Below are 22,921 nucleotides of genomic sequence, written 5' to 3'. Positions count from 1 at the left end.
CAAATCCTCAGGCATAACGCTGTCATCGTTTCCGTCTGTTTTCTTTTGCACGGAACAAGTACTCTTTTGTCTGTCTTTTCTTCTACACAGCAGTCACCTCCAATTAACAACTTCACTTTTATGATTCTACTATGAATGGTTACTTTGACCATGCCTCAACAGGGCCAAGACTCACAACACTTCTGTGCTCACTCGCCCTCTGTTCAGGCGTTTCTCTTACCTCTATACATTGAGCCTCAGGACACTCCACCTTATGTTTCCCCGGATTCTCCTTTCTGTGTGCTTCCACCTGGGTTTTCACTCCTGTTCTGTATCCTAGCACGAGTCCACTCTTCAGCTGTGCTACATCGCACATGAAACTAATCTAATGAGGTCTTAATTTATTATAGTTTTAGTTCCATAAATACTCTTCTTTCCTTACAGATTGCTGATAATGCAGGAATTCCTCATCTTTTCATTTATTTTATTGAACATTTTAATCACCTGTCTTAAACACCAGTTACAATATCTCCAGTATTGTATCTCAAGGATACAATATCTCAAGGATCCACTTCACTTTGTTTGTTCAGTTTCACAGTAAAACTAGTTATTATTATTATTATTATTATTATTATTATTATTATTATTGAGACAGGGTGTCTCTATGTAGCCCTGGTTGTCCACAAACTCAATACCTGCTTCTGCCTCCCACGTGCTGGGATCAACGGCAAATGCTGCCACACCAGCCACTCAGCCAGCCTCTTGTATTAAATATCTGAGTTGTGTCTTAAAAAAGCTGAAGAAGACAACATTTTCTTAAAATCTGGACTTAATGTCTGCTGTGAGAAAAGTGAAGACAGGCTCACTAGTCTCACTAGTCTTGTTGTTACTGTTGTTTTTCAAGGTCTTACTGTATACCAAGCCAGCCTCAAACTCACAGAGACCCTACTGATTTCCCTAGCGACTAAAAGCCAGTGTCACCACGCCAGGCTCTTGTCTGTACTCTTTTGGGGGCAGCTGCTATGTGCTCCTCTCTTCACTATCCCTGAGAATACGAAGTCTACTCTCTTTCCTAAACACTGGCTGTGAGGGGAAGTCCTCTTGACTATATCCATATGGACTGCTGTAAAGATGGGACTGAATCCCGGGGTGCAGGCTTTAAGTTCAAGGGAAATAATGTTGCTTTACACTGACTATTTATCTGGAGCCCTGCTTCAGTGTCCTGCTGAAAGCATGCTGCTTTAACAAGAACTGTCTCTGCAGCACTAGACTAAGGGACAAAGAGGCCAAGCAGAGGGGGCACAGTATTAAAACATACCGGATTCTAGTATCTAGCAGTTCTTTAATCATTGCCACGACTTCATCATCTTCTTCAGAACCTAGGAAACAATTATAAATAAGAAAAGCAAGAGTAACAATTTTGAAGTCATATAAGCATTAAAACAGGAGGATTTTCCTATCATAGCCAGGCATGTTGGCACTCAAGCAGCTAAAAAAGACCACTGAAGTTCAGGGCCTGCCTGCTCTGCATAGGAAGTACCAGGCTAGCTAGATTTAGCAAGAGCTTGTCTCAAAATCCAAAACAAACAAACAAACAAACAAACAAAAAAAACCACAGAACACATAACTTGGTAAAGTGACACTGCTCATGTCGGGGAAGCATTTGGTTTGCAAAAGAAAAAGCAAGGACGAGCAACACTCAGTATTCAGTAATGTACCCCCCACCACAGCCTGATGGTTGGAGCTGAGGTGGGGCCAGCAATGGGCAAACCAACATTCTCAAACCAACGTTCCCAAAAAGCAGCATAGAAATTCGTCGTCTGATTTCACTGCAAGTGTATGACAGAAAGGCATAGCTACACATGAAGAATCTTTTTAATCTTTAGTTTCTCGATTAGTGACTTTTCAAGGTAAGATGTGGGCCTTTTGGAAAGTCCTGAAACACTTTACAATCAGAGCCAAGAATGCCTTTTCATTTCAGTTTTGCTTTACCACGTATGCATGCATACATGTGTGTGATGTTCTGTCTGTGTACCTGTGCACGTATGTATGTATATCTGTGTGTGCATGTGAGTTCGTATTCTGTGTGGTGCTGGGAGCCTGGGCCTTGAACACAGAGCATGTTCTCTACCACTGAGTTATACTTGCTTGAACTTTGGCTGCATGTGGTTTACCAATGCCTGCATAAAAATGTAAATCTTCCTTCAAAAAATAATACAGAAAATTCATGCTGTGCTGTAATAAATATTAGATTCCTGGCAACGCCACAGGTAATGTGACATGACGAAGCTAGTCTCTTAGAGCAGCAGTCCTAAGCTGCCCTCCCATCTCTACCACTCCCTGAGTAAAGGGCACTTCCTGCAGGCATGTTTACATTTCCACGTGTACATTTACACTGGTGAGAACAGACTTTATTTGATCCACACTTCGGTCCCCGAATCAGCATGTGGAAATAGGCTCACTATAAATCCATCTTTGCAAAGCTCTGCCTCATTGGCTGTTTGATCTCATTAGTGTCTAACCCTGCACAGTACCTTTGCTTCTAGAAACATATGTTAACATACTTCAGACACGTCGATGTGAGAAATTCCTACTGATAGGGTGTTCAGGCCAGTGAGCTTGTATGTGCCATTTCTTTCCTTCTTTTCTTTCTTCCTTCCTTTCTTTCTTCTTCCTTCCTTCCTTCCTTCCGTCTTTCTTTCTTTCTTTCTTTCTTTCTTTCTTTCTTTCTTTCTTCCTGTACTAGGAACTGAACACAGGGTTTTGTGTTTGCTAGACAAGGACTCTACCTCTGAACTAAATTCCAAAACCAAAATTTGTACATTTTTATTTTTGGTAGGCACAGTTAAGTTGCTCTTTAAAAAAGAAGGGGTCATTTTATGTATGTGTCTATCAAGAACACACATCCAGATCAGTGGTTACCTGGATTTGATCTCAGTTCTGAAAAACGAAACAAAATATGGCTTATCATTTTCACTTTGTGGTGCATGTGTGCGTATGTGTGTGCTAGTGTACATGCATACACATGGACACACACATAGCACTAAGGAATAATCCTGTATGTATACACACCAAGGAATATAATCCACCACTGAGCTACATCTGGCCCCTATGGAAGGTTAAAAAAAATTAGTTATAACCATTCCATAGTCCAGAACACAAACACAGACATACAGATAGACATGTTGAGGGAGCTTGGTTGAGTCCATCAGCTGAGAGGTAGTACAGTGGAGTGAGGTCATGCCAGTTCAGTTCATGGAATTCAGAGGGAGTTTTTACCAGGACAGTTTTACAGTGACAGGTTGAAGAGAAAACAAGCCAGACACAGGAGAAGACAGAACGAGCCAGAGAATGAGAGGGAGCCAGAACATTAGAACAGATTGCTAGAGTTAGTTTGAGGCCAAGCAGAGCTTTTCAGTCAGAGGGTGAGAAAAAAGATTGAATCAGTCAGCTTGGAGAGGAGTTTGAGCCAGAACAGCTGAGTTGAATCAGCTAGCCCAGAGTTCAGAAAGAACAAGAAAGGGTGAGCTTATTCAGCAGTAAGTTTCAGAGGCTGAAAACATTTTAGCCCTGGATTAGATAGTATGGAGGCTAGAGGCTTCCACAGCTAGGCCTAGGTTAGCAGACAGAGGCAGTAAGCCTCCAAGATGACACTTACCTCAGTCAAATAAAGGACACTTTTGCAGCCCAGTGCTGAGATTACAAGTGCACATGCTACAGTGCTCAGCTTTATGATGCAGGTTCTTGGGACGGAACTCAGTCAGGTCCTGGAATGAGCTAGCTCCCCAACCCATCTAGAATATTTTTTAAAACCTACTTAAGTCAATATAAAAAAAAAAAGACATATGACTCACTTTTTAAAAATTACAAGACATGGAAAACCCCTCAGAATCAGGATTAATACAAGAATGAAACCTAAACAAGATATAGCCAGCCTAGTGACACAGACCTATAATTTCAGCTTCCAAGGAGATAGAGGCAGTATGATTGTAAATTAGGCCTGCCTAGACTACAAAGCGAACTACATAGTTGTTAGCCTGGGCAACGCAGTAAGACACAGCCTCAAAAATAAAAAGTAAAAAGAGAACTCAGTGGGAGAGCACTTGCCTGGAGTGCACACAGCCTTGAGTTTAGGCCCTGGTACTGCAGAGATAGATAGATAGACAGATAAATGATTTTAAAAAAAAAAAAAAGAAGATACCATTTTAGACCTAACCTCCTGTGTGGTGGTTTGAATGAAAATGGCCCCCATAAGCTCATTGGGAATGGAGATGTGGTCTTGTTGAAGGAAGTGTGTCACTGGTTTCAAATGTTCAAGCTAGGCCCAGTGCCTATCTGTCTGTCCTTTGGCTGTCTGCCAATCCACATGTAGAACTCTCTGCTCCTTCTCCAGGACTGTGTCTGCCTGCTGCTGCCATGCTGCCTGTCATGACGATGATTGGCTAAACCTCAGAATTCTAAGCCAGCTCCAGTTAAATGTTTTCTTTTAAAAGAGTTGCTGTGGTCATGGTGTCTCTTCATAGCAATAAAAACCCTGACTAAGAACTAGAGAGATGGCTCAGCCAGTTAAGAGCACTGGCTGCACTTCTAGCCATCCCAGCAACCACCTGTAATGTGATCCGATGCTCCCTTCTGGCCTAGAGAGGTACATGCAGACAGAGCACTCATATATATAAAATAAATACACAAACAAATAAATAAATCTTAAAAAAAAAAGGAAAGAAACCCTGACCAAGACATACTGGTTTAAATAAGTAACTGGCTGGGGAAATCACACTCACGGAAACCTAGTGGGTTGAGACAAGAGGATTCAGACTTCAAGCCAGCCTATGTGATACTCAGCAAGTTTGAGACCAGCCTAGAATGGAGTGGAGAGCTGCTCAGGAGTAGAGCAGAGGTCAAGCTCTCTAATTCCAGGGTCTCAGCACAAACAGGAAAAAAAAGAAGACATGAAGTGATGACCAAAGTATAACAAAACAGAAATTCTTATAAACTGCTAATAAGCAAATAATCAGCTGCTGTTTCCTTAGGAAAACTCTACACTCCCCTCTCCCCCCCGCCCAGAAGCCTGCACCAGGATGCCCACTGCAGCAGTGTTTGAAATAGACATCAGCACACGTAGTGGGCAAGGAAAGGAACAATGCACCAGCATGTCCACAGCAGTACTTGCGTCATCAGCGCCAGCAATGTAAGCAAGGAAGGGACAAATTAACTGTGCTTTTGTCACAAAATGGACTACCATGATGCTTAAATAGTAGACCTTCAAAAAGATTATACGCAGTGAGAAGGCAAGCTGTGATAGGACACAAGTTACTCAGTTTAAGAGCAAAAAACAGAAACCGGGTATGGAAGTGCTCACCCATCATGTCAGCACGGAAACGGGTGCAGGGGGATCGTAAATTTCAGGCCAACCTGAGCTACAGAGCAAGATCCTGTCTCAAGAACACTGAAACAGCACGGAAGAGAATGGAAACCAATTCTACCCATTCGTTTTAGCACTACCCTACAAAATCAGTAAAAGACTGCAAGCCACCCAAGCTCACAGAACCGCTGTCTTTCTCCTCTCCCGCCTCTCCTCTCCCACTTTGTTTTTTTGAAATAGGCTCTCAATGGAAAGCCTTCGTTGGCTTGGAACTTGCCATACAGAGCAGGCTAGCCACAAACTTGCACCAATCGTTCTAACTCTGCCTCCTATGTGCTAGGATCATAGGTGTGCACCATCAAACATTGTTTTGTGCCCTTAATTATTTCATTAGAAATAGGTCTAAAGCAACTACAGAAAACTAAGGCTGGTTTGTTCCTCAGCACACTCCTCCTGAAAAAGCTAACAATGTAACCTACACCTGGAATGTTTTCAGCCTTCAGACTTACTGCTTAATAAGCTCACCCTTTCTTGTTCTTTCTGAGCCCTGCGCTGTCTGGTTCAACTCAGCTATTCTGGCTCAAACTCCTCTCCATCCTGACTGATTCAATCTGGCCTCTCTCTCGGCCCCTAAATTGCTCTGTGTGACCTCAACCTAACTCCAGCAACCTGCTCTAATCTGACTTCTTCTCATTCTGTAGCTCATTCTGCTTTCACCTGTGTCCAGCTTGATCTTTCATTCAACCTCTCTCTATAAAACTCTCCTAGCAATACTGCCTCCTTTCTTTCTCTCCCTTTCTCTCTGCATTGCCCCTTAAATAGCTTCCATTTCTTCTCTCTGTCATGAGAGCTGAGCATATCCTACTCTGTCTAATCTTCCTCTGATTCGTTTAAAGGCATTTGTCTGTGCTCTGGCTGGACCACACAGACTTTGGATCTGATCTCTTGCCTGAGCAGCCATGTTCCTCTCCAGAAGTCCCCTCCCTGCTCACAGTGTCAGAAGTGCTATGCAGGCTGCTGGGGGACAACTGTGTCAACCCTCTCACTCAGCTGTAGACCCTACTGCTACACTACTGGACGAGTCAGGCACTGGCGAAACAGCGGCAAGCCTGACATGGGGTAACCGAGTTGGTTCTGACTGGAACCCAGGCCAGCTCCACAGGAGGGAAGTCATGTCTGGTACTGTAACCTGGTCAAAACCTGTGGCAGGAAGGTCACAGGCCCTTGTGGGGAAGCTACAACTGTTTTACTAAGTACACATGATGTACTCACCAATTTTCTTTTTAAATAATGCTTATGCCCACAGGTTTGAACTGCTACCTGCTTTGGTCAAGAAGCTTATTCATGCAGTGGGTGACAGTTACTGCGGAAACTCATAACTTGTCAAAGGCTGAGCCCTTGAGCAGTCTCTTATGAGACTGCTGAACGCTCAGCCCTAATTGTACATCTTTACCAGCAAGCCTCAGAGCATCACAGAGTGGGGGAGGGGCAGGAGGAACGCAAGGGCTGGGGGATGGGGTGGAGAGCTGTAACCGCTATCTGGCTGCTCTTCCAGAGGGCCTACATTTAATTCCTAGCACCTACACCGTGGCTCACAACTGTCTGCTAACTCCAGTTCCAGGGGATCTGATGCCCTCTCCTGGTCTCCACTGGCACCAGGCACACAAATGGTGCACAGACATAGACGCAGGCGAAACACCCATACACATAAAATAAAAAAGAGTTTTAAAAAAAAAATCTCCGCTCAGGCCCCTGAACGTGGAAGGAGAAGGGTCTCACGAGGCCCCACGCTCTCCGAGGACTTACATGACGTCAATGCTGGGGAAGAGGGACATCATCTACAGAGCTGTCACCACTGGTGAGCAACTCTAACAGGCCTCACTGAAGCCACTCACACAAGAGTGCATGCGGGCAAGCTGGGAAGAGGAAGAGAGTCCTCAGGAGCGAGGGAGACAAGAAAGAGCACACAGGGGTAATGATCAAAACACGCTACATACATGTACAAAGGCCACACTGAAACCCGTAACTCTGTATGATTAATAAATACTAATAAACCTTTTTAAAAAATCCGTATTCTGGTCACTTCTGAAATCGAGGCAAGTGTGAATGAGGCAGGAAATCCAATAAGAAACAGATAAGTGCTGATTACCCAACGCAACGCTACCTGCTTCTCCTGGCGGTGTTTCCTCAGTCACTAGGGGTAAGCCAGAAGCAAAGAAGTCCATAATTGTTGCATAAATATCTGGTTTCAGTAAATTCCAGTCTAATTCTTCATTCTCCTATAATCATGTAGAAGAAACACATTGCATTTCCGGCCAAGTGCAAGACAAATCCAGATTCCCACCTCAGGTCTTTCAAGAATTTTTTTGTTTTGTTTTGTTTTTGAGACAGTCTCACTGCACAGCTCTACTGGCCTGGAACTGACTACGTAGACCAGACTGACATTGAACTCGCAGAGACCTGTCTACCTCTGCCTCCTGAGTGCTGGGACTAAAGGTGTGCATTGCCACACCTAGCTCACAGTATTGCTTTGGGATAGTGAACTATGCAAATTCACACATGTATTTGTATCTGAAACTAGTCATTTGTGCCCGTGTCAAAACTGAGTACACCCCCTTTCAGAGAAGGAGTGTGCCTTCCGGCATCTGACAGACACATAGGTAAGCCGTTCATAGTATTTACTTAATTCCCTGTTCGTGTGATCAGCTCACAAAAGAATTAGTGAAAATACGCGTAATGGCAGCAAGTTGGCAACCTGAACTCAATACCTGGGGCCACATGGTGAGGGGAGAGCTGCCTCCTGTAAGTTGTCCTCTGCTCTCCTCGTGCATGTCCGAACACAAACACACACAGAATAACAGATGTAATTAACAATTTTTAAATTTAAGACACTTTATAAAAAATAAAATAAATTTTATTCCAGTAGCCTGGAAGCTGAAATTCTAGTCCTGTCAACCTGCTGTGGGCTAGCCCTGGACAAGGCTGTGTCCTGTTGTGGGCTAGCCAAGGACACTGCATTGAATCTGCTGAGACTCAAGTGTTTTTTCTGAATGGATGAAGCTCCTGGATTACAGTTAAACCTGGGCCACAATTAACTGCAGCTTAAAAATGCCCTTCACTAACTTGACAAATGAAATAAACATAACCTGAGGTTTTTTAAATGTGTTTGTTTTATTTTTCATGCATGAATGTTTTGTCTGCATGTATGTCTACGTACCATGTATGTGGCTGGTGCCCCCTGAGCTCAGGAGAGGGTACTGGATCCTCTGGAATTGGAGTAATAGATGCTTGTGAGATGCCATTTGGGTGTTGGAAATCTAAACTGGGTTCTCTGCAATGGCAGACAGTGCTTTTAACTGCTGATCTCTATCTCCAGCCTCTCACCTGAGATTTTTCAATGCTATGTGTTATTAAAAAACTTAGCATATTAAGAATGAAAATTCTAGGTTAGTCTGATGGTACGTTTGTAGTGCCAGCAATAGGGAGAGCCAAGCAATGAAGGCCACAGGCTTCAGGCTAACCTGGACTATATAGGAAGACTATGGAAAACCAAGGAAGGAAAAATTGAAAACCAGAGGATAGTGAAAATCCTGGCCAGGCCATACTGGTGCACACCTTTAATGCCAGCACTCAGGAGGCAGAGACAGCAGCTCTCTGTGAGTTCCAGGCTAGTGTGGTTTACAGAGCGAGTTCTAGGATAGCCAGGGTTATATGAAGAAACCCTGTCTCAAACACAAACAAACAGAAAAGCAATTCGGGCAGTAACCTGAGCAAAAGCTAAAAACTGGCTCATCTAGTTTATACTAGATAACTGCACCTTTGTGATTGTGATAAAATCTGGTCCAAAGAAGACACTTTTCACCCCTTCGATCCGGAATAACTGCCTGTGAATACAGAAAAAGAAGAGAAAAATACGTCATGAACGAGGATAAACACATGCAGAAGTAGAGAAAAGGTACAGACCCTCCACCAGGTGTCCCTGGCTAAAATGCCATTAACTCAAGATGGCTGTTCCCTCTTACCCGACAATCTCCTGCTTCACTCTAGGTATTTTCTCAAGAGCAATCACACACTTGCTCCTCAAAGACACACCTGAATCTGAAGGGCAGGCTCTTTTTACTGGGCCTCCACTCCCAACCTGAACATGTCCGTCACCTGGACAATTCGAGAACAGGCTCTGGGACGTGCAAAAAGAATGCACTATGGTGTCACAGGACAAAAGAGGGCACCACTACAGACCCACAAACGAAGACAACTCTGGAAGCCTTCCTGAAGTGAGACACACTAACGCTCATTCATTCCACACGTATCTGTCATCACTAAGTGCCAGGTTCTAGGAGGACAAAGACAGACTGGCCTCTCCTCAGGAGATTACAGCAAAAACATTCCCTGAACAGCTCAGGGACTACAACAACAAAAGATCAGTATGCTGAGCTGAAGATAATAAACTGTACAAATACAAGAAACAGGACTGTGTGTGTGTGTGTGTGTGTGTGTGTGTGTGTGGTGGTGGTGGTAAAAAGCTGAGCCCAGGGCCTAGTCCATGCTCAATGGGAGCTCTATCACGTAGCTCTCTCTATCCCTAGTGAAGTTGTGTTTCATTTTGTTTTCTCTGTGTGTGTGTGCGCGCGTGTGCATGTACATGCACATTTTAAAACAGGGCCTCACTGTGTAGCCCAGGCTACCCTCAAATTTCTAGTCCTCCTATGCCACCAAGGTGCTGGGCTTATGGACATGTCACCACACTGGGCTGCACAAACTCTTTTTTGGTGTAAACATTTCAACAACACATACAAGGTTAAAGACGGGCATCACAGCATAGCCTTTAATCCCAGAACTCAAGAGATGGCAAAAGGATCAGTTGTCCAAGGCTAGCTTGAGCTACTTGAGACTCCATCTCAAAAGAGCAAAAACACCAAGAAGTTAAAATAAAATTAATTAAGAAGTTAAAATCCGAGGCTGTTCTGGTGTGCATTTCTCCAGGAGCCTTCATGAAGCATTTGCTGTTTTAATTTAGGAGGAAGGTTGTACAAATATTATCACATTGTATCCCTGTCCTGCAACTTGGTTTCTTCACTTAACAGGAGCTGTAAAGCTCCTGCCTGGCATGCCCAAGGCCCTGAGATTCAATCTCCGGTACTGCGAAACTCTCTCTCACACACACAGGATGTATGGCTATGCGTAGATGCTGGTTTTAAATTTATGTGTTTTATGTGTGTTTTGCTTGCTTGTATGCATGCATGTGCAACTAGACTAATGAACATTTCTAAGCTAACTGTATGCTTGTGTGGATGTTTCCTGAAGTTATATTCTTTAAAAAAAAAATCAATATGGAGCTATGAAATCAATTAAATAATAAAGAGGACTTTGTTATGTTTAATAAAACTAAACTAAATAACAAAAAGAAGTATTAAAATATGAGAATGCCTATCTCCTATTATTACTTTTTGAATAATTATTTTATTTATTTATTGGTTGGGTCTGTGTGTATGTGTGTGTTTTGGTTGTTTATTTTGTTTTGAGGCAGGGTTTCTCTGTATAGTACTGGCTGTTTTGGAAATTGAGCTGTAAACCAGGCTGGCCTCAAATTCAGAGATCCACCTACGTCTGCCTCCTGAGTGTTGGGAATTAAAGTGTGCCACCATGCCTGGCTTTTATTTGTATTTGAGTGTATGCATGTCTGAGTGTATGCACATGCATGCAGTGTCTAAAGAGGCCAGAAGAGGGCACTGGATCCTTGGAAATGGAGTGAGACCTGGAAATTTGAACTCGAATTCTCTGCCAGAGCAGCAAGCGCTCTTAAGCCCCTCCTCTATTACCTGTTGTACAAGTGCAAACAGTGAAAATACCCATCAAACATCTGTCGTATGCACACACACAGGTATATGCACTGAGTTATAACATACACATTTCTTACTGTTGTTTGTATCAAAAGCATGAAAAACAAATGCTGTACAGTGCATTCTGAGAAATGGCATGTTTCAGTCAGAAAAATTACACACATCTATCAACTAGAAATCTGACAAATTATATCTGAGCTTCACTCTCGCCTGCCCTCAATGAGGTCTACAGGACACAGGCCATGCACAGGAGGGAACCTATGCTGACTCTGTCATGTGCTCAGCAAGTAGCATCACCGCAGGAATGTCATGTGGTATTGGGGTGCGACTCAGGCAGAACACATATGTAGCATGTACAAGGCTCTGAATGAAGTCAGTCACCTTCTGCCACATAAAGAGAAACAAGAAAGGGCGGGTGGGAGGGAGGGGAGCGGGGAGAAAACACAAGCAAGCAAGCTCAGCGGACACTGAGTCTTGTTCCTCCATACGAACGCCTTCCCTGTGTGCACAGAGGCTTGGCATCATAAAACTTGTCTCACGTGAATTTAGGAACCGTCCTCACTGATGTTAAAAGGTCACATCACATCTGAGGACTGTAATCATTTATGGTTGCAAGTGAGAATCTAGAACCTTAGCTACCCTTTCTTACGAAGTTAAAGAAGCACCTTTTCCGGGTCCTTGAAAATCAGAGTTTAAGCTGGATGTGGCGGCACACATCTGTAATCCCAACACCAAGGAAGCGGAGGCCCTGGACGCTCAAGGCCAACTTCTGTCACACAGCGAGTCTGTGACCAGCCTAGGCTACAAGAGATACCAACCTCAAAACATTATGAAAAGTGCTGGGGAAATGGCTCAGTGGATAAAGCTGATGGCACACAAGCATGGGGAGCTGAGCCCAGATTCCTAGGCGACATGTAAAAAGCGGGGCCTGGCAGTATGTAGCGGTCACCCCAGCGCTTCGGAGGCAGAGGCAGAAGGCGCCCTGCGACCTTCTGGTCAGCTAGTCTAGCTGAAGAAGTGAGCAGCAGGTTCAGTGAGAGTCCCCGTCTAAAGAACAAGATGGACAGTGGCAGCGGACACTCAAGGTCGACCTCTGGCCTTTGTGTGTGCACACTCACACATTCACACATATTCAAACTCCCCCCAGCCCCCGCCCCACATATATACATACAATTTTTTAACATTTAGAGTTTTAAAGATTTGGATCAAAAATTTATCAAAATTACCCACTTGGTGAACTTTTCTTAATTAAAAAAAATTATAAAATAAAAATTAGAAGTATTTACAGCATTCATACTAGAGCTGTCGATACACTCCCCAGGAGAAAGAAAGCCTTTGCAATCTCAACTCCTCTAAAATCAGCCCTGCCCGTAAAAGGTCCCAGCTCTGCAAGGCTGCCTGAACCACAGGGGGCGCTTTGCTTCCTGGTAAAAGCCAGCAGAAACAGTACCTGGCCAGGGGGGAGCACAAAGCCGCAGCTGGCGTGGGGAAATCCATGGTCCTCGTCTCAAGAACTGGCTTTCCTGGTATAAACTTTAGGCTGTTGGGATTTGGGGTGTCTTGTGTTTGAATAAACATGAATCGTACTGAAAAAGAGAAAGCGTGTTATGCTAGAAAAAAATAGTTATGGACAATGAAGTGCTCTTTTTTCTAAAGTTTTATTTATTTTTCTTTTCTATTTTGTATGCGTGAATGTTCTGCCTGCCCTTGTGTGCTGCAGAGCCAGCAGACCCTATAGGATGTAGTCACAGATGGCTGTACGCTACCACCTAGATGCTGGGAATCAAACCTAGCCCTCTGCAAGAGGAGCAAGTGCTTGAACCACTGAGCCATCTCTGTAGCTCCCTGAAGAGCTCATTTTAGAGAAACAGAAGTAAGAAAAATTAGGGAAAGAAAAAAAAAGATCCACAAGCTTAATTTTCCAATCTGACAGGAGAGATCCTAAAATGTTAAAAATCCTTGAACTTTGATGCTGAAGCACTTCATTAAAATGCCTGTGCTCCTCCAAACTTATTACAGGTAATAAGTTTTGAAAGAAAAATTTAAGGAAAAACTGCCACTACTTTCTATTCTGAACCAGTTATTTTTTGTAGGTTTGCTTGTTTGTTTGAGCAGGGTCTCCTATCTAGCCTTGGCTGGCCTGGAGCTCACTATAAGGACCAGAGATCTCCCTGCCCCTGCCTACAGAGTGCTGGGATTAAGTGTGCATGCCCAAGCCTGGCTTCATTTTTGGTTGTCTTAATAATTTACTGGGAACTAAGGTCACCATACACATTAGGTACCCTACTCAATCTGAAGGTTTAACTCTCCCTTTACCCTACTCAATATGCTGAGTTATCCAGGTCTACAGAAAAGAGGTTTTAGAAATTCCCAAGGGTGAAATAATATATGTAAAAACAAAGACATCAGAACAAAATCTATTTGAAAGCTAGAATCAGGCAGATGTAGCAGCTCAGTGCCTGCAGCCCCGGCTCAGAAGGCTGAGGACCAGAACCATGAGTTCATGACAATCTCAGCTACAATGGCAACTTCCGGGCCAGCCTTGGGAACTTAGCAAGATCCTCTTAAAAACATCAGACCAAACTGAACAACCCATACAATCTATTTACACTGGGGGAGAAAAATTAAGAAAACTATGGTATCACCACACAACTTGTCTCTCTTAGTACAAATAAGCCACCTCAAAGACTAATCTGATAGATACTCAACAAAATCATTCTGATTATTTTCTAAATTTAGTTTAATTATGTATTTTAAAAACAACTCCACAAATGTACAAATAGCATATGGGCTGAACAGGTTATATTTATGAATATATATATGAATATACAAATACTTATATGCATGCAGTAACAAGTGATGAAAAAAGGAGCCATGAATCTGAAGGAGAGTGGGGAGAGATAACAGAAGGTCTACAGAGAGGAAAGGGAAGGGAGAAACATTGTTATTGAAATACAATCTCAAAAGTAAATAATCAATCAATCAAGTCCTAGCCCTAACATCCAGTCAGACACTTCTGAAAGTGTCCTGAGTTAGTACAGGATAGAACTGATATTGTAGGTTGCTGTTAAAATTTACTATTAATTATCTTTTAGTAACAATTGTTGTTAATCCTAAACAGCTGTATAACCAAATCACTATACAGAGACTGGGTTTATTTAATTAACCTAGAACACAATGCTGGGCAATAATTACTCCCTCTTAAACCTCCAAACCCTCACCATTTCCTAACATTTTGCTTTTACTCATTATACTTGCTTTTCGTGAAATCTTAGGTCTGGTTCATTCTCCACATCGTTCCAAGACCTCTTCTCCAGCCCTGCTCTCCTAGCTCTGCCCTTCTTTCCTCCTGCTCTGCCTCCCACCTTCCTGTCCTCTGGCTCCTCCCTCTCTTCCTCCCTCTCTTCCTGCGTCCTTTCTATTGCTCAACATTGTGGCTAGTTGCTTATTTTGTCATATTTACACAAAGTCGAGGCAGGTGATGCTTAGAAAAAGTATCACAATGCAATGTCCGGATTGAAACCAGAGAGTGAGGGAGAGAAATCAGCATTTGAATGAACAAGGGTAGGGTGTATATATTTCAAAAGAACATTATACCAACAAACTGACGTGAAGTATTTTCCCCTCTGGAGAGTGAAGCTACAGGGGTCCCTAAGTAGGCAGCTACCAGCTCCTACACAACACAGATAGAAACTGAAAGTCACTGTCAAAGACGGAAATCTGTGGGTGACCAACTGGAAAAGACAACACCACAAACTGCAGCCCCACAAAATTTAACCAACTGAAGTGGCCTGTTGTACTGAGTTCTCGCTGTTTACATCTCAGGCCTTCTGTCATTCCAGGGACCATGCAGGCCATAGACACCCATTCCTTATCTCCACTCTGCGGGAAGACCTCTTCCTGGTTTAACTCATACCCTTAGCCACTCTGCCTCAGCCCAGAACATGGCCACAGGAAGTTGTGCGAGGCTGCGTGAGGGAAGAGGTTAGTCCGTGACCACATCAAGCCAAGCATGCCACCCCTTCTCCAAGCTTCCCCAACTACACTGCAATGCTCACATTTCAAATTACATTCAAAATCAGAGGCTAGAAGGCTTGGATAAAAGCCAGGAATTTAGTTATACAGATACTCCTATAGAAATAAAGAAAGTAGCACCTTAAAAGTCACAGAGGTCTTCCAAACTCAAACCACTTGTAATTTCTTCTTCTTTTTTTTTTTTAAGTAGTATTTCATTTTAGAAATCATTACTGGGCAACTCATGTTCTAAAAATACGTTTATAAGACATAGAGATTTTACAGGTCTACAGATCATATGTCCCCTGACTAATTATAGTGAAGTATGGTTTCACCACAGAAGGAAAAATGGACAGGAAATCACTGGGTCCTTTTTATAAGCCTCTGAATAGAAAATTGACAAATTCAGCCAGGCATGGTGGCACACACCTTTCATCCCAGCACTCAGGAAGGCAGAGGCCAGCCTGGTCTACAAAGCAAGTCCAGGACAGCCAAGGCTACACAGAAAATTCCTGCCTCCGAAAATTTTTAAAGAAAACTTAAAAACTTTGTCTTTTATGACTATTAACTCTAGCAGTGTTCCATGGGTTTTCACAACGCAAGCTTTCTCTGAAGAGGTGGAACTGTACCTGTGTTACCCAAGGGTGCACGTGGCGGGAAAAGTGGTCTTCGTACATACTGGTGCAGAGGTTGTTTCTTAAAGGTGTGTGGAGTCACTCGAGAGAACCTACATTGAAAACAAACAATGAATGCCACGGTAAGGAATCAGATCTGTTTTGTTGTTTTGAAACCAGGTCTCACTCCCTAAGCCAGGTGGCCCCTGGACTTGTGTGATACTGTTGCCTCTGCTCCCCTAGTTCTGCAATCACAGACCTAAGCACCACACCCAGCAAGCAATATGATCTTTTAAAGTCAATTTATACTTCTCTTGTTTATGTAAAACTGCTAAGATTTAAATGTAACCAGCAATAAAAAGAATTAGAGAGTTAGCTCTCCATTTTCTATCTGCAACATTATTTCTACTTTAGCAAATATATAAACAATTAAAAAGGGAGGTAAAGGCCTGGGGGGAGGGCTCAGCAGTTAAGCTCCTTGCTCTTGTAGAGGGTCTGAGTTTGGTTCCCAGAACCTGCACGGTAGCTCATAATTGTCTACAACTCCAGTGCTAAGGGATCCCAAGACCTCTTCTGACATTCTTAGGCATTAGGCTTGCATGCGGCACACATACATACATGCAGGCAAAACACTCGTCTATAAAATAAAAACACTGGTAAAAACACATGGAAAACCTTTTGGCTGGTGACTGGAAATACACACTAATATCCAGGCAACCAAAACAGAAATGTGCAAATATATAAATATATAGATATAAATCTGCAGCCTCATACCCTCAACCACAAAATGGCTTTTTACTTTTAATTCTCCTCGTCCTCCTCTTCTTTTCCTCCTTCTCTCCTTCCTCCTCCTTCAGGTTTTTTAAGACTGGGTTTCTCTGTGTAGCTTTGACTGTCCTGGAACTCCCTCTGTAGACCAGGCTGGTCTCAAACTCACAGTGATCCACTGGCCTTTGCCTTCTGATGAAGACATGAGGCCACCACTGCTGGCTTACTATTTTTTAAACGTTTAAAAGCGAGGTAACAGAGTCACATAGCTGAAAACAGCCTAAGCAAAGTGCATATGATGAAAGATTTCCCTTTCAGCCTTCTACCACCATCACCTGGGGAGAACTAGAGCACTTGCTTCAGGGAGTAAAGACTGGAGCGCGGCTCAGCAGTTCATACAGTGCTTGCCTAGCATTTGCAAAGTCCTCAGTTTGAGAGTTCCAGCTTGGGGGCGAGGGAGAAAAATAAAAAAAAAAAAAAATTAAAAAAATAAAAAATAAAAGGAGAGAATGAGCATTCCTGAGCAAAAAATCTGAAACGTTTGAAGCTTCGACCCATCCCACACCTGACCTCATGTATGCGGGCCTGCCAAAGCCCACTAAAAACAATGTGCACAATTTCCATTATGGGAAAGGGAGAAAGAAGATCACGAAAAAAAAAATGAATCTTGTGTTTACCCTTCAGTTCTACCCCCGCAGCATCCCATTAAGTACAAGTGTCCCAAAACCTAAGTCAGAAACTCCATTGGATGAAATATTTAGGATAAAGGACACTCACTTCATTCCAACACAAGTCTAAAGTCTAACAGAACACAAACGATTGCCTCTTCTCTGCTAGAGTGGCCAACAATCTATACACTTGACGGGAAACGTTAACCCAGGGCTGGAACCTCATCCCACTCTAAGGGAGGCGTTGAATGGCTGTTTTCAATGCTTCATCAAAGTAAACCCAAAGGGAACTTTGAAATTAACTGCTACTAGAAAAGGAAATAAAAGTACAGTTCAGTAGTGAAAAACATTAGAGCTTGGACTTGATTTTTTTGTTTTGTTTTGTTTTTTTAATTTTGAGAGGGTCTTACTGTGTAGCTCAGGATGCCTAGAATTTGCTTTGTATACCAGGCTAGCCTTGAACTCACAGCTATCTATCTGCCTTAAGTGTTTATTTAAAATTGTCCTCCAAGACCCTTTGTCAAGGAAAGAACAGAAGAGCAAAACAGCACAAGAGAAAAACACCATACCTTTGAGACCAGGAGAGCAAACTGTGGGAGTAAGAACAGTGTTGCTGAAGCATTCCCAGGCACCTTCCCAAAGTACAAGACTCAGCTACTGATTAATCCCACGATACAAAAAATGCCTGTGATGGAAATGACTAATGAAATGCTGTACCCAGAAGACGCTCCAGCTTGGAGCTCCTGTGTCCACCAGAATCCCCAGCTAACTGTCTTTGTTCCTGGAGCCTCCCTGGCCTGGCCCGGTAGACTGTGTGTCTGCTTTGGTGCTCTAGCCTCTTGCTGCTTGCTGTCTTCTGTCTTTACAGTTTGCTGTATAGCACTCATTTGAAACAAAAGCCATGCATTCTAGATCATTCTCCCTTAGGAACACCTTTCAATTCATGGACATACCACGTCACATAGTACATGCTGTCACACTACAGTAACCAGTAACTGCGCATTAATTGAGTGGAATGAATACTCCAGGATTTAGAAACACTCTGGTATTAAAGTACGGCTGTTCCTTCAACCTGGGAAAAAGCAGCAGAGTGGATAAATTAGAAGTTTACTCTGGCAGGAAGGTTTGAAGTCTAAATGATCCTGAGCAAAGTAATTCGAGGAGAGTCATGGAAAGCAGAGGGCAACCCACAAAATCCTTCTGTTAATCTGCTATTTTCATGAAATGCATTTAGCAGTTTTAAAAAGGGGTAGGGAGTTGGTTGTCTGGAACTCCTGATCTTCTGCCTTCACCCCTCAAGTGCTGCTGGGATGACAGGTGTGGGTTCCCACGCCCGGCTCATAAAATGCATATGAAACTTCAAGCCTTCTGTTAGGCCCTTTTCCACAGGAGTCACCCGCAGGTCTGACAGATGTCTGAGGAAGTGGCTCTGAAAGAGGAACAGGACTCGGCTGGCATAAGCCTGGGCAAAGGGTTCCCTCGAGTCGGTTCCCTCCAGAGCCGTGACCTTGGACGTGCCTTCCGGGAAGGGGAAGGAACCGACCCCCGGGAACGTTCTTCCCTTCGGAGCGCATCTCCACAGGATCTACAAGGGGTTGGACTTCCGTGGAGGGTGGCCGGCCTCGGAAGCCGGGACAAGGCTCCGTCAACGCCAGCACCCTCCTTACGAGAGGGAGGCGACAGGGAACCGCTGGCCCGGGCGCTGACACCTACCGCCTGCACAGCCGGGCTACACCCGCCACAGCTCCCCACGCCCGATCGGCCGCCGCCATCACTTCAGTGCCAGTGCGCTTGCGCGAACACGCCTCCTTCCAATTCCTACGCAGATTCAGGCCTCGGGAAGAGGACGGTCACGGGAAGTGGGTCCCCTACAGGTCGAGGGTGGTGCTGCGGGTGGCCGTCTTCCCCGCCCCCCCCCTTCACTGTAAATAGATCCCCCCCTCACTTAAAATATCCTCTCCCCCTACTACTCCCAGTTTTTCCACACCTCCCCTCCGGATCTACCCTCTGTCTTTCATTAGAAAGCAAAGAGCCAGCCAGGCCCGGTGACTCAGGCCTTTAATCCCAGCACTCAGGGAGGCAGAGGCAGGCTGATTGCTGTGAGTTCCAGTCCAGCCAAGGCCACACAAAGAAACCCTGTCTGGAAAAACCAAATATAGACAGACAGACAGATAGATAGCTAGATATAGAGATAGATGTAGAGATAGATATAGAGATATATCAATCGTAATACAATATGATACGATAACACAAAAAACCAACACAACAGGTCAAAACAAACGGGACAAAACGAACAGAAGAAAAGGCACAAGAAACATATAAATGCAGAGACCTGCTTGTTTACACACTCAAGAATTCTATAAAATTGGAAGCCTATATGCAAAGGACCCATAGGGCAAAAAGGGGGAAAGAGGAAAAGAGAGAAATACATACATACATATACATGTGTGTATGTATGTGTATACATATCGATATATAATGTTGCTGAGAGGTGGTGGTGCATGCCTTTGATCCTAGCACAAGGAAGGCAGAGGCAAACAGCTCTCTGTGATTTTGATGCCAGCCTGGTTGACAGAATGACTTCCAATACAGTCAGGGCTACACAGAGAAACCCTGTCTCAAAAAACAAAACAATATACATATAAGTGTGTGTGTGTGTGTGTGTGTGTGTGTGTGTGTGTGTGAAAATGATATAAAAAACAAAGAGTGTAATAAAATACACACACAAGACCTAACTTAACATTATGAGACAAGGAGCCTTCAAAGATGTGGCTGAGCTTGTTCTCTGTTGCCCGTCTTCAGCTGAGGCATAGGAATAGTTTGTGTCCCCAGTAGGAGTGCCCTTGGAGAAAACTAGATTTTCATTTGCAAGTGGTTATCAGTTGGAGAGAGCTTCTGGGTTAGGGGTGGGGCATGTGTCCACTTTCTCCTTTCAGCTCTAGGATCCTAATGCAGACCCTTGCAGGCTCTGAGCATGTTGCCTCCATCTTTTGTGAGTCCATGTGTGCATAGATCCTGTTAATTTAGATGGCTTTGTTTTCTCGGTGTTCTCCATTCCCTCTGGCTCTTATACTCTTTCTGCCTTGTGGGTCCCCTGAGCCCTGAGGGGAGGGAGTTGATAGAGACATCCTGCTTAGGGCTGAGTGTTCCAAGGTCTCTTATTCTCTGCGTACTGTTCGGCTGTTAGCAGAAGGACATTAGAGTCACTTTATTGCTACATTTAGTACAATAGTAGTTCTTGGTTTTACCCTGGCCCCTGGGCTATCTAGTTTCAGATTCCTAGTCACCCAATCAGTGTCAGGTATGGATGTGATCACCTGGCGTGGGCCTTAGATGAAATCAGATGTTGGTTACTCCCACAAGATTTGTGCCACCATTGCACTAGCACATCTTGTAGGCAGGCCACCATCGCAGATCAAAGGTTTTTAGCTGGGTTGCTGTTTCCATTTCTCCTTTGGTAGTTTGCTAAATACCTTCCTATACCAAAGATGCTCATCGTCTGTAGGGGTGAAGACTCTAAGTAGGCACCAACTTGACGTCTCCATGTTCAATGGTTTGTGTGGGTGTTGTTTTCAGCAACAGAGACTTACCATCAGTTTGTGGAGAGCATCCTACAGTCTTGGCAATAGCCTGGGTTGCTTGAGGGTTCCTATGGTACCAAAAGTGTCCAAAAACTCAATTAGATGTAACCCATTCTAGGTACTGGAAACTTCATTTGATGACAAGAGATGTCCAGTTGGAGCTCTCTTCTCTCATTATTTGGTGATTTAATTTAGATTGCCTTCATATATTTATATATTTTAAGAAACTTCTACTGTATTAGGTTTCCATACTACCCCTTAATTTTAACTGTCTCTTCCTGTATTCCCTCTCTCATCTTCCCCTCCCCACTTGAGTATCCTGTTCCAGAGACCCCTGCCTCTGCCTCACTAGTCCTGAGACTAAAGGCCTGTGTCTCCATGCCCTGCAAGAGCATTGATATTTGTACTTAGTGTCTATAATGTCACACATATTTTATTGCTCAAATTATTCTAGCTTTAAGCTCAGAAGTTCTTCCAGGATAGCTCTTGGAACCCTATGACATCTTTGTTACTGTCTGTCACTAGTGGAAGGTGCTTCTCTGGTCATCTTGTACTTAAGGCCCTAGAATCCACACTTCTCCTGGGAGACCTGACTCCTTTGAGAATGGTGTCTAGAATCCAACACATTGGAGAGAGCTCAGTTGGTAAAGTGCTTGCCACAGGAAGGACCTGAGTTTTGGATACCCAGCACCCATGTCAAAAATAAGGGTCACCTGTAACCCCAGTGGAGACAATGGGATCTTGCTGAATTGGTGACTTTCTCGTGTTTCAAACAATATGGTGGACAATTATAGAAGACACCCTACATTGAAGACACCCTACATTGACCTCTGTCCTCCCAACTAAGCATGGTGCCCGTGTGCTCCTTGTTCACCCCTTCTGTTCCTCCTTCCACTCTCTCTGCAAACGTGAAGGAGGGCGTTCAGATCCCCAAAGCCCATGTAAGTGCCATGGGTGAGGCAGCTCACCTGCAGTTCCAGCTGTGAACCCCCAAGCAAGCTCGATAGCCATATCAGGCGGCTCTGGGTTTGACTGAGACCTTGCCACAGAGAACAAAGTAGAAAACCAACAGAGGGTGATTCCCACTGTGGTCTCTACACACATAGAAAGAGAGAGAGCTGGGGGAATCCTCATCCCATCAGGTAAATACTTTACACCCTCAGAGTTCTGTTTATGTGTTTTTTCTTCATGAGTGCCAGTGCATGCAGTGACCAAAGAGGCTGAAGGAGACAGTGTCCCCCATGTGGGTTACAGATGGTTGTGAGCTCCCATGCTGGTGCTGGACATGAGTCCAGGGCCTCTCCAAGAGCAGTTAGTGCTCGCCTACTAAGCCATTGCTCCAGCCCCAGATCCCCAGGTTTTGAGGATTCAGACACAAGCATTTTGGGTCAACTATGAAACAACTCCATTAAGCCAATTTAAATCTAATCACTTTCCCACAGAATGCATGTTTTGCTATCACCATGGTTTCCTTTGAGATATAATCTTTCCCACATACAGTGGAGATTTATCAGTCAGCTTTTGGTTCATTGTAAATTTTACAAATGATGTGGCGTCACCCATTCCTAATTCCAGCACAAAGTAGGCTAAGGCAGGAGGCTCACCTATGAATTTGAGGCCAACTAGTACTACGGTGGTGTAAGATCCCGTCTCATTTTTTTTTTTTTTTTTTAATTTTAATACTCAGTTGCCTGCTTTATGATCACTCGACTCAGGCCACAGAGGAAGAGGACCCAGGCAGTCCTGATGAGACTTAACAAGCTATGGGCAGATGGCAACAGAGGAAAACTCTCCCTTTCAGTAGACTAGGGTAAGTAGATAGGGAGGAAGTGGGAGGGTGGGTGGGACTGGAAGGAATTGAAAGAGGGGTTTCAGTCGGGATATATAATACATTGTGAAAAAATTGAAATTAAAAAAAATATTCTACCTTCTTCCATTGTGTTCTTCTGTAACCCCTAGTCTTTTTTCTTTTTGTTTTGAGACAGGGTTTCTATGTATGGCCCTGGCTGTCCTGGAACTCAGTTTGTAGACCGAACTGGCCTCAAAACCAGAGATCTGGCTGCTGCTGCCTCCAGAGTAAATTCAAATATCCCAA

At 43.8% G+C, this 22,921-nt stretch overlaps 1 protein-coding gene and 1 long non-coding RNA gene across 6 annotated transcripts in view; one reads left to right on the top strand and one right to left on the bottom strand.

Annotated features, from left to right (window-relative positions):
- Nfu1 (NFU1 iron-sulfur cluster scaffold) overlaps positions 1-19,111 on the bottom strand; it is a 25,290-nt gene extending 6,179 nt beyond the window's left edge. The window contains exons 1-7 of one of the 5 annotated variants that reach the window (XM_021660846.2): positions 18,959-19,079; positions 17,815-17,930; positions 15,825-15,922; positions 12,632-12,767; positions 9,159-9,225; positions 7,506-7,620; positions 1,298-1,358 (exon numbers count right to left, since the gene is read on the bottom strand). In XM_021660846.2, coding sequence (XP_021516521.1) covers positions 1,298-1,358; positions 7,506-7,620; positions 9,159-9,225; positions 12,632-12,767; positions 15,825-15,922; positions 17,815-17,867 — 530 coding nt within the window. In that variant the 5' untranslated portion in view covers positions 17,868-17,930; positions 18,959-19,079. Of the gene's footprint in view, positions 1-1,297; positions 1,359-7,505; positions 7,621-8,558; positions 8,608-9,158; positions 9,226-12,631; positions 12,768-14,439; positions 14,574-15,824; positions 15,923-17,814; positions 17,931-18,198; positions 18,318-18,958 lie in introns of those variants that run through there. The other 4 variants (XM_021660844.2, XM_060383692.1, XM_060383693.1 and 1 more) reach the window with 4 other exon arrangements.
- Positions 18,989-22,921, top strand: LOC132654217 (uncharacterized). Its single transcript, XR_009591868.1, has 3 exons — positions 18,989-19,104; positions 22,514-22,636; positions 22,812-22,921. It is a non-coding gene; the product is annotated as an uncharacterized LOC132654217 (long non-coding RNA).

The sequence above is a fragment of the Meriones unguiculatus genome, chromosome 5 (assembly GCF_030254825.1).
Source record: "Meriones unguiculatus strain TT.TT164.6M chromosome 5, Bangor_MerUng_6.1, whole genome shotgun sequence".
Classification (NCBI taxonomy): Eukaryota; Metazoa; Chordata; class Mammalia; order Rodentia; family Muridae; genus Meriones; species Meriones unguiculatus.
Note: the sequence above shows the minus strand (reverse complement) of the source record. Positions and strands in the feature narration are given on the sequence as shown.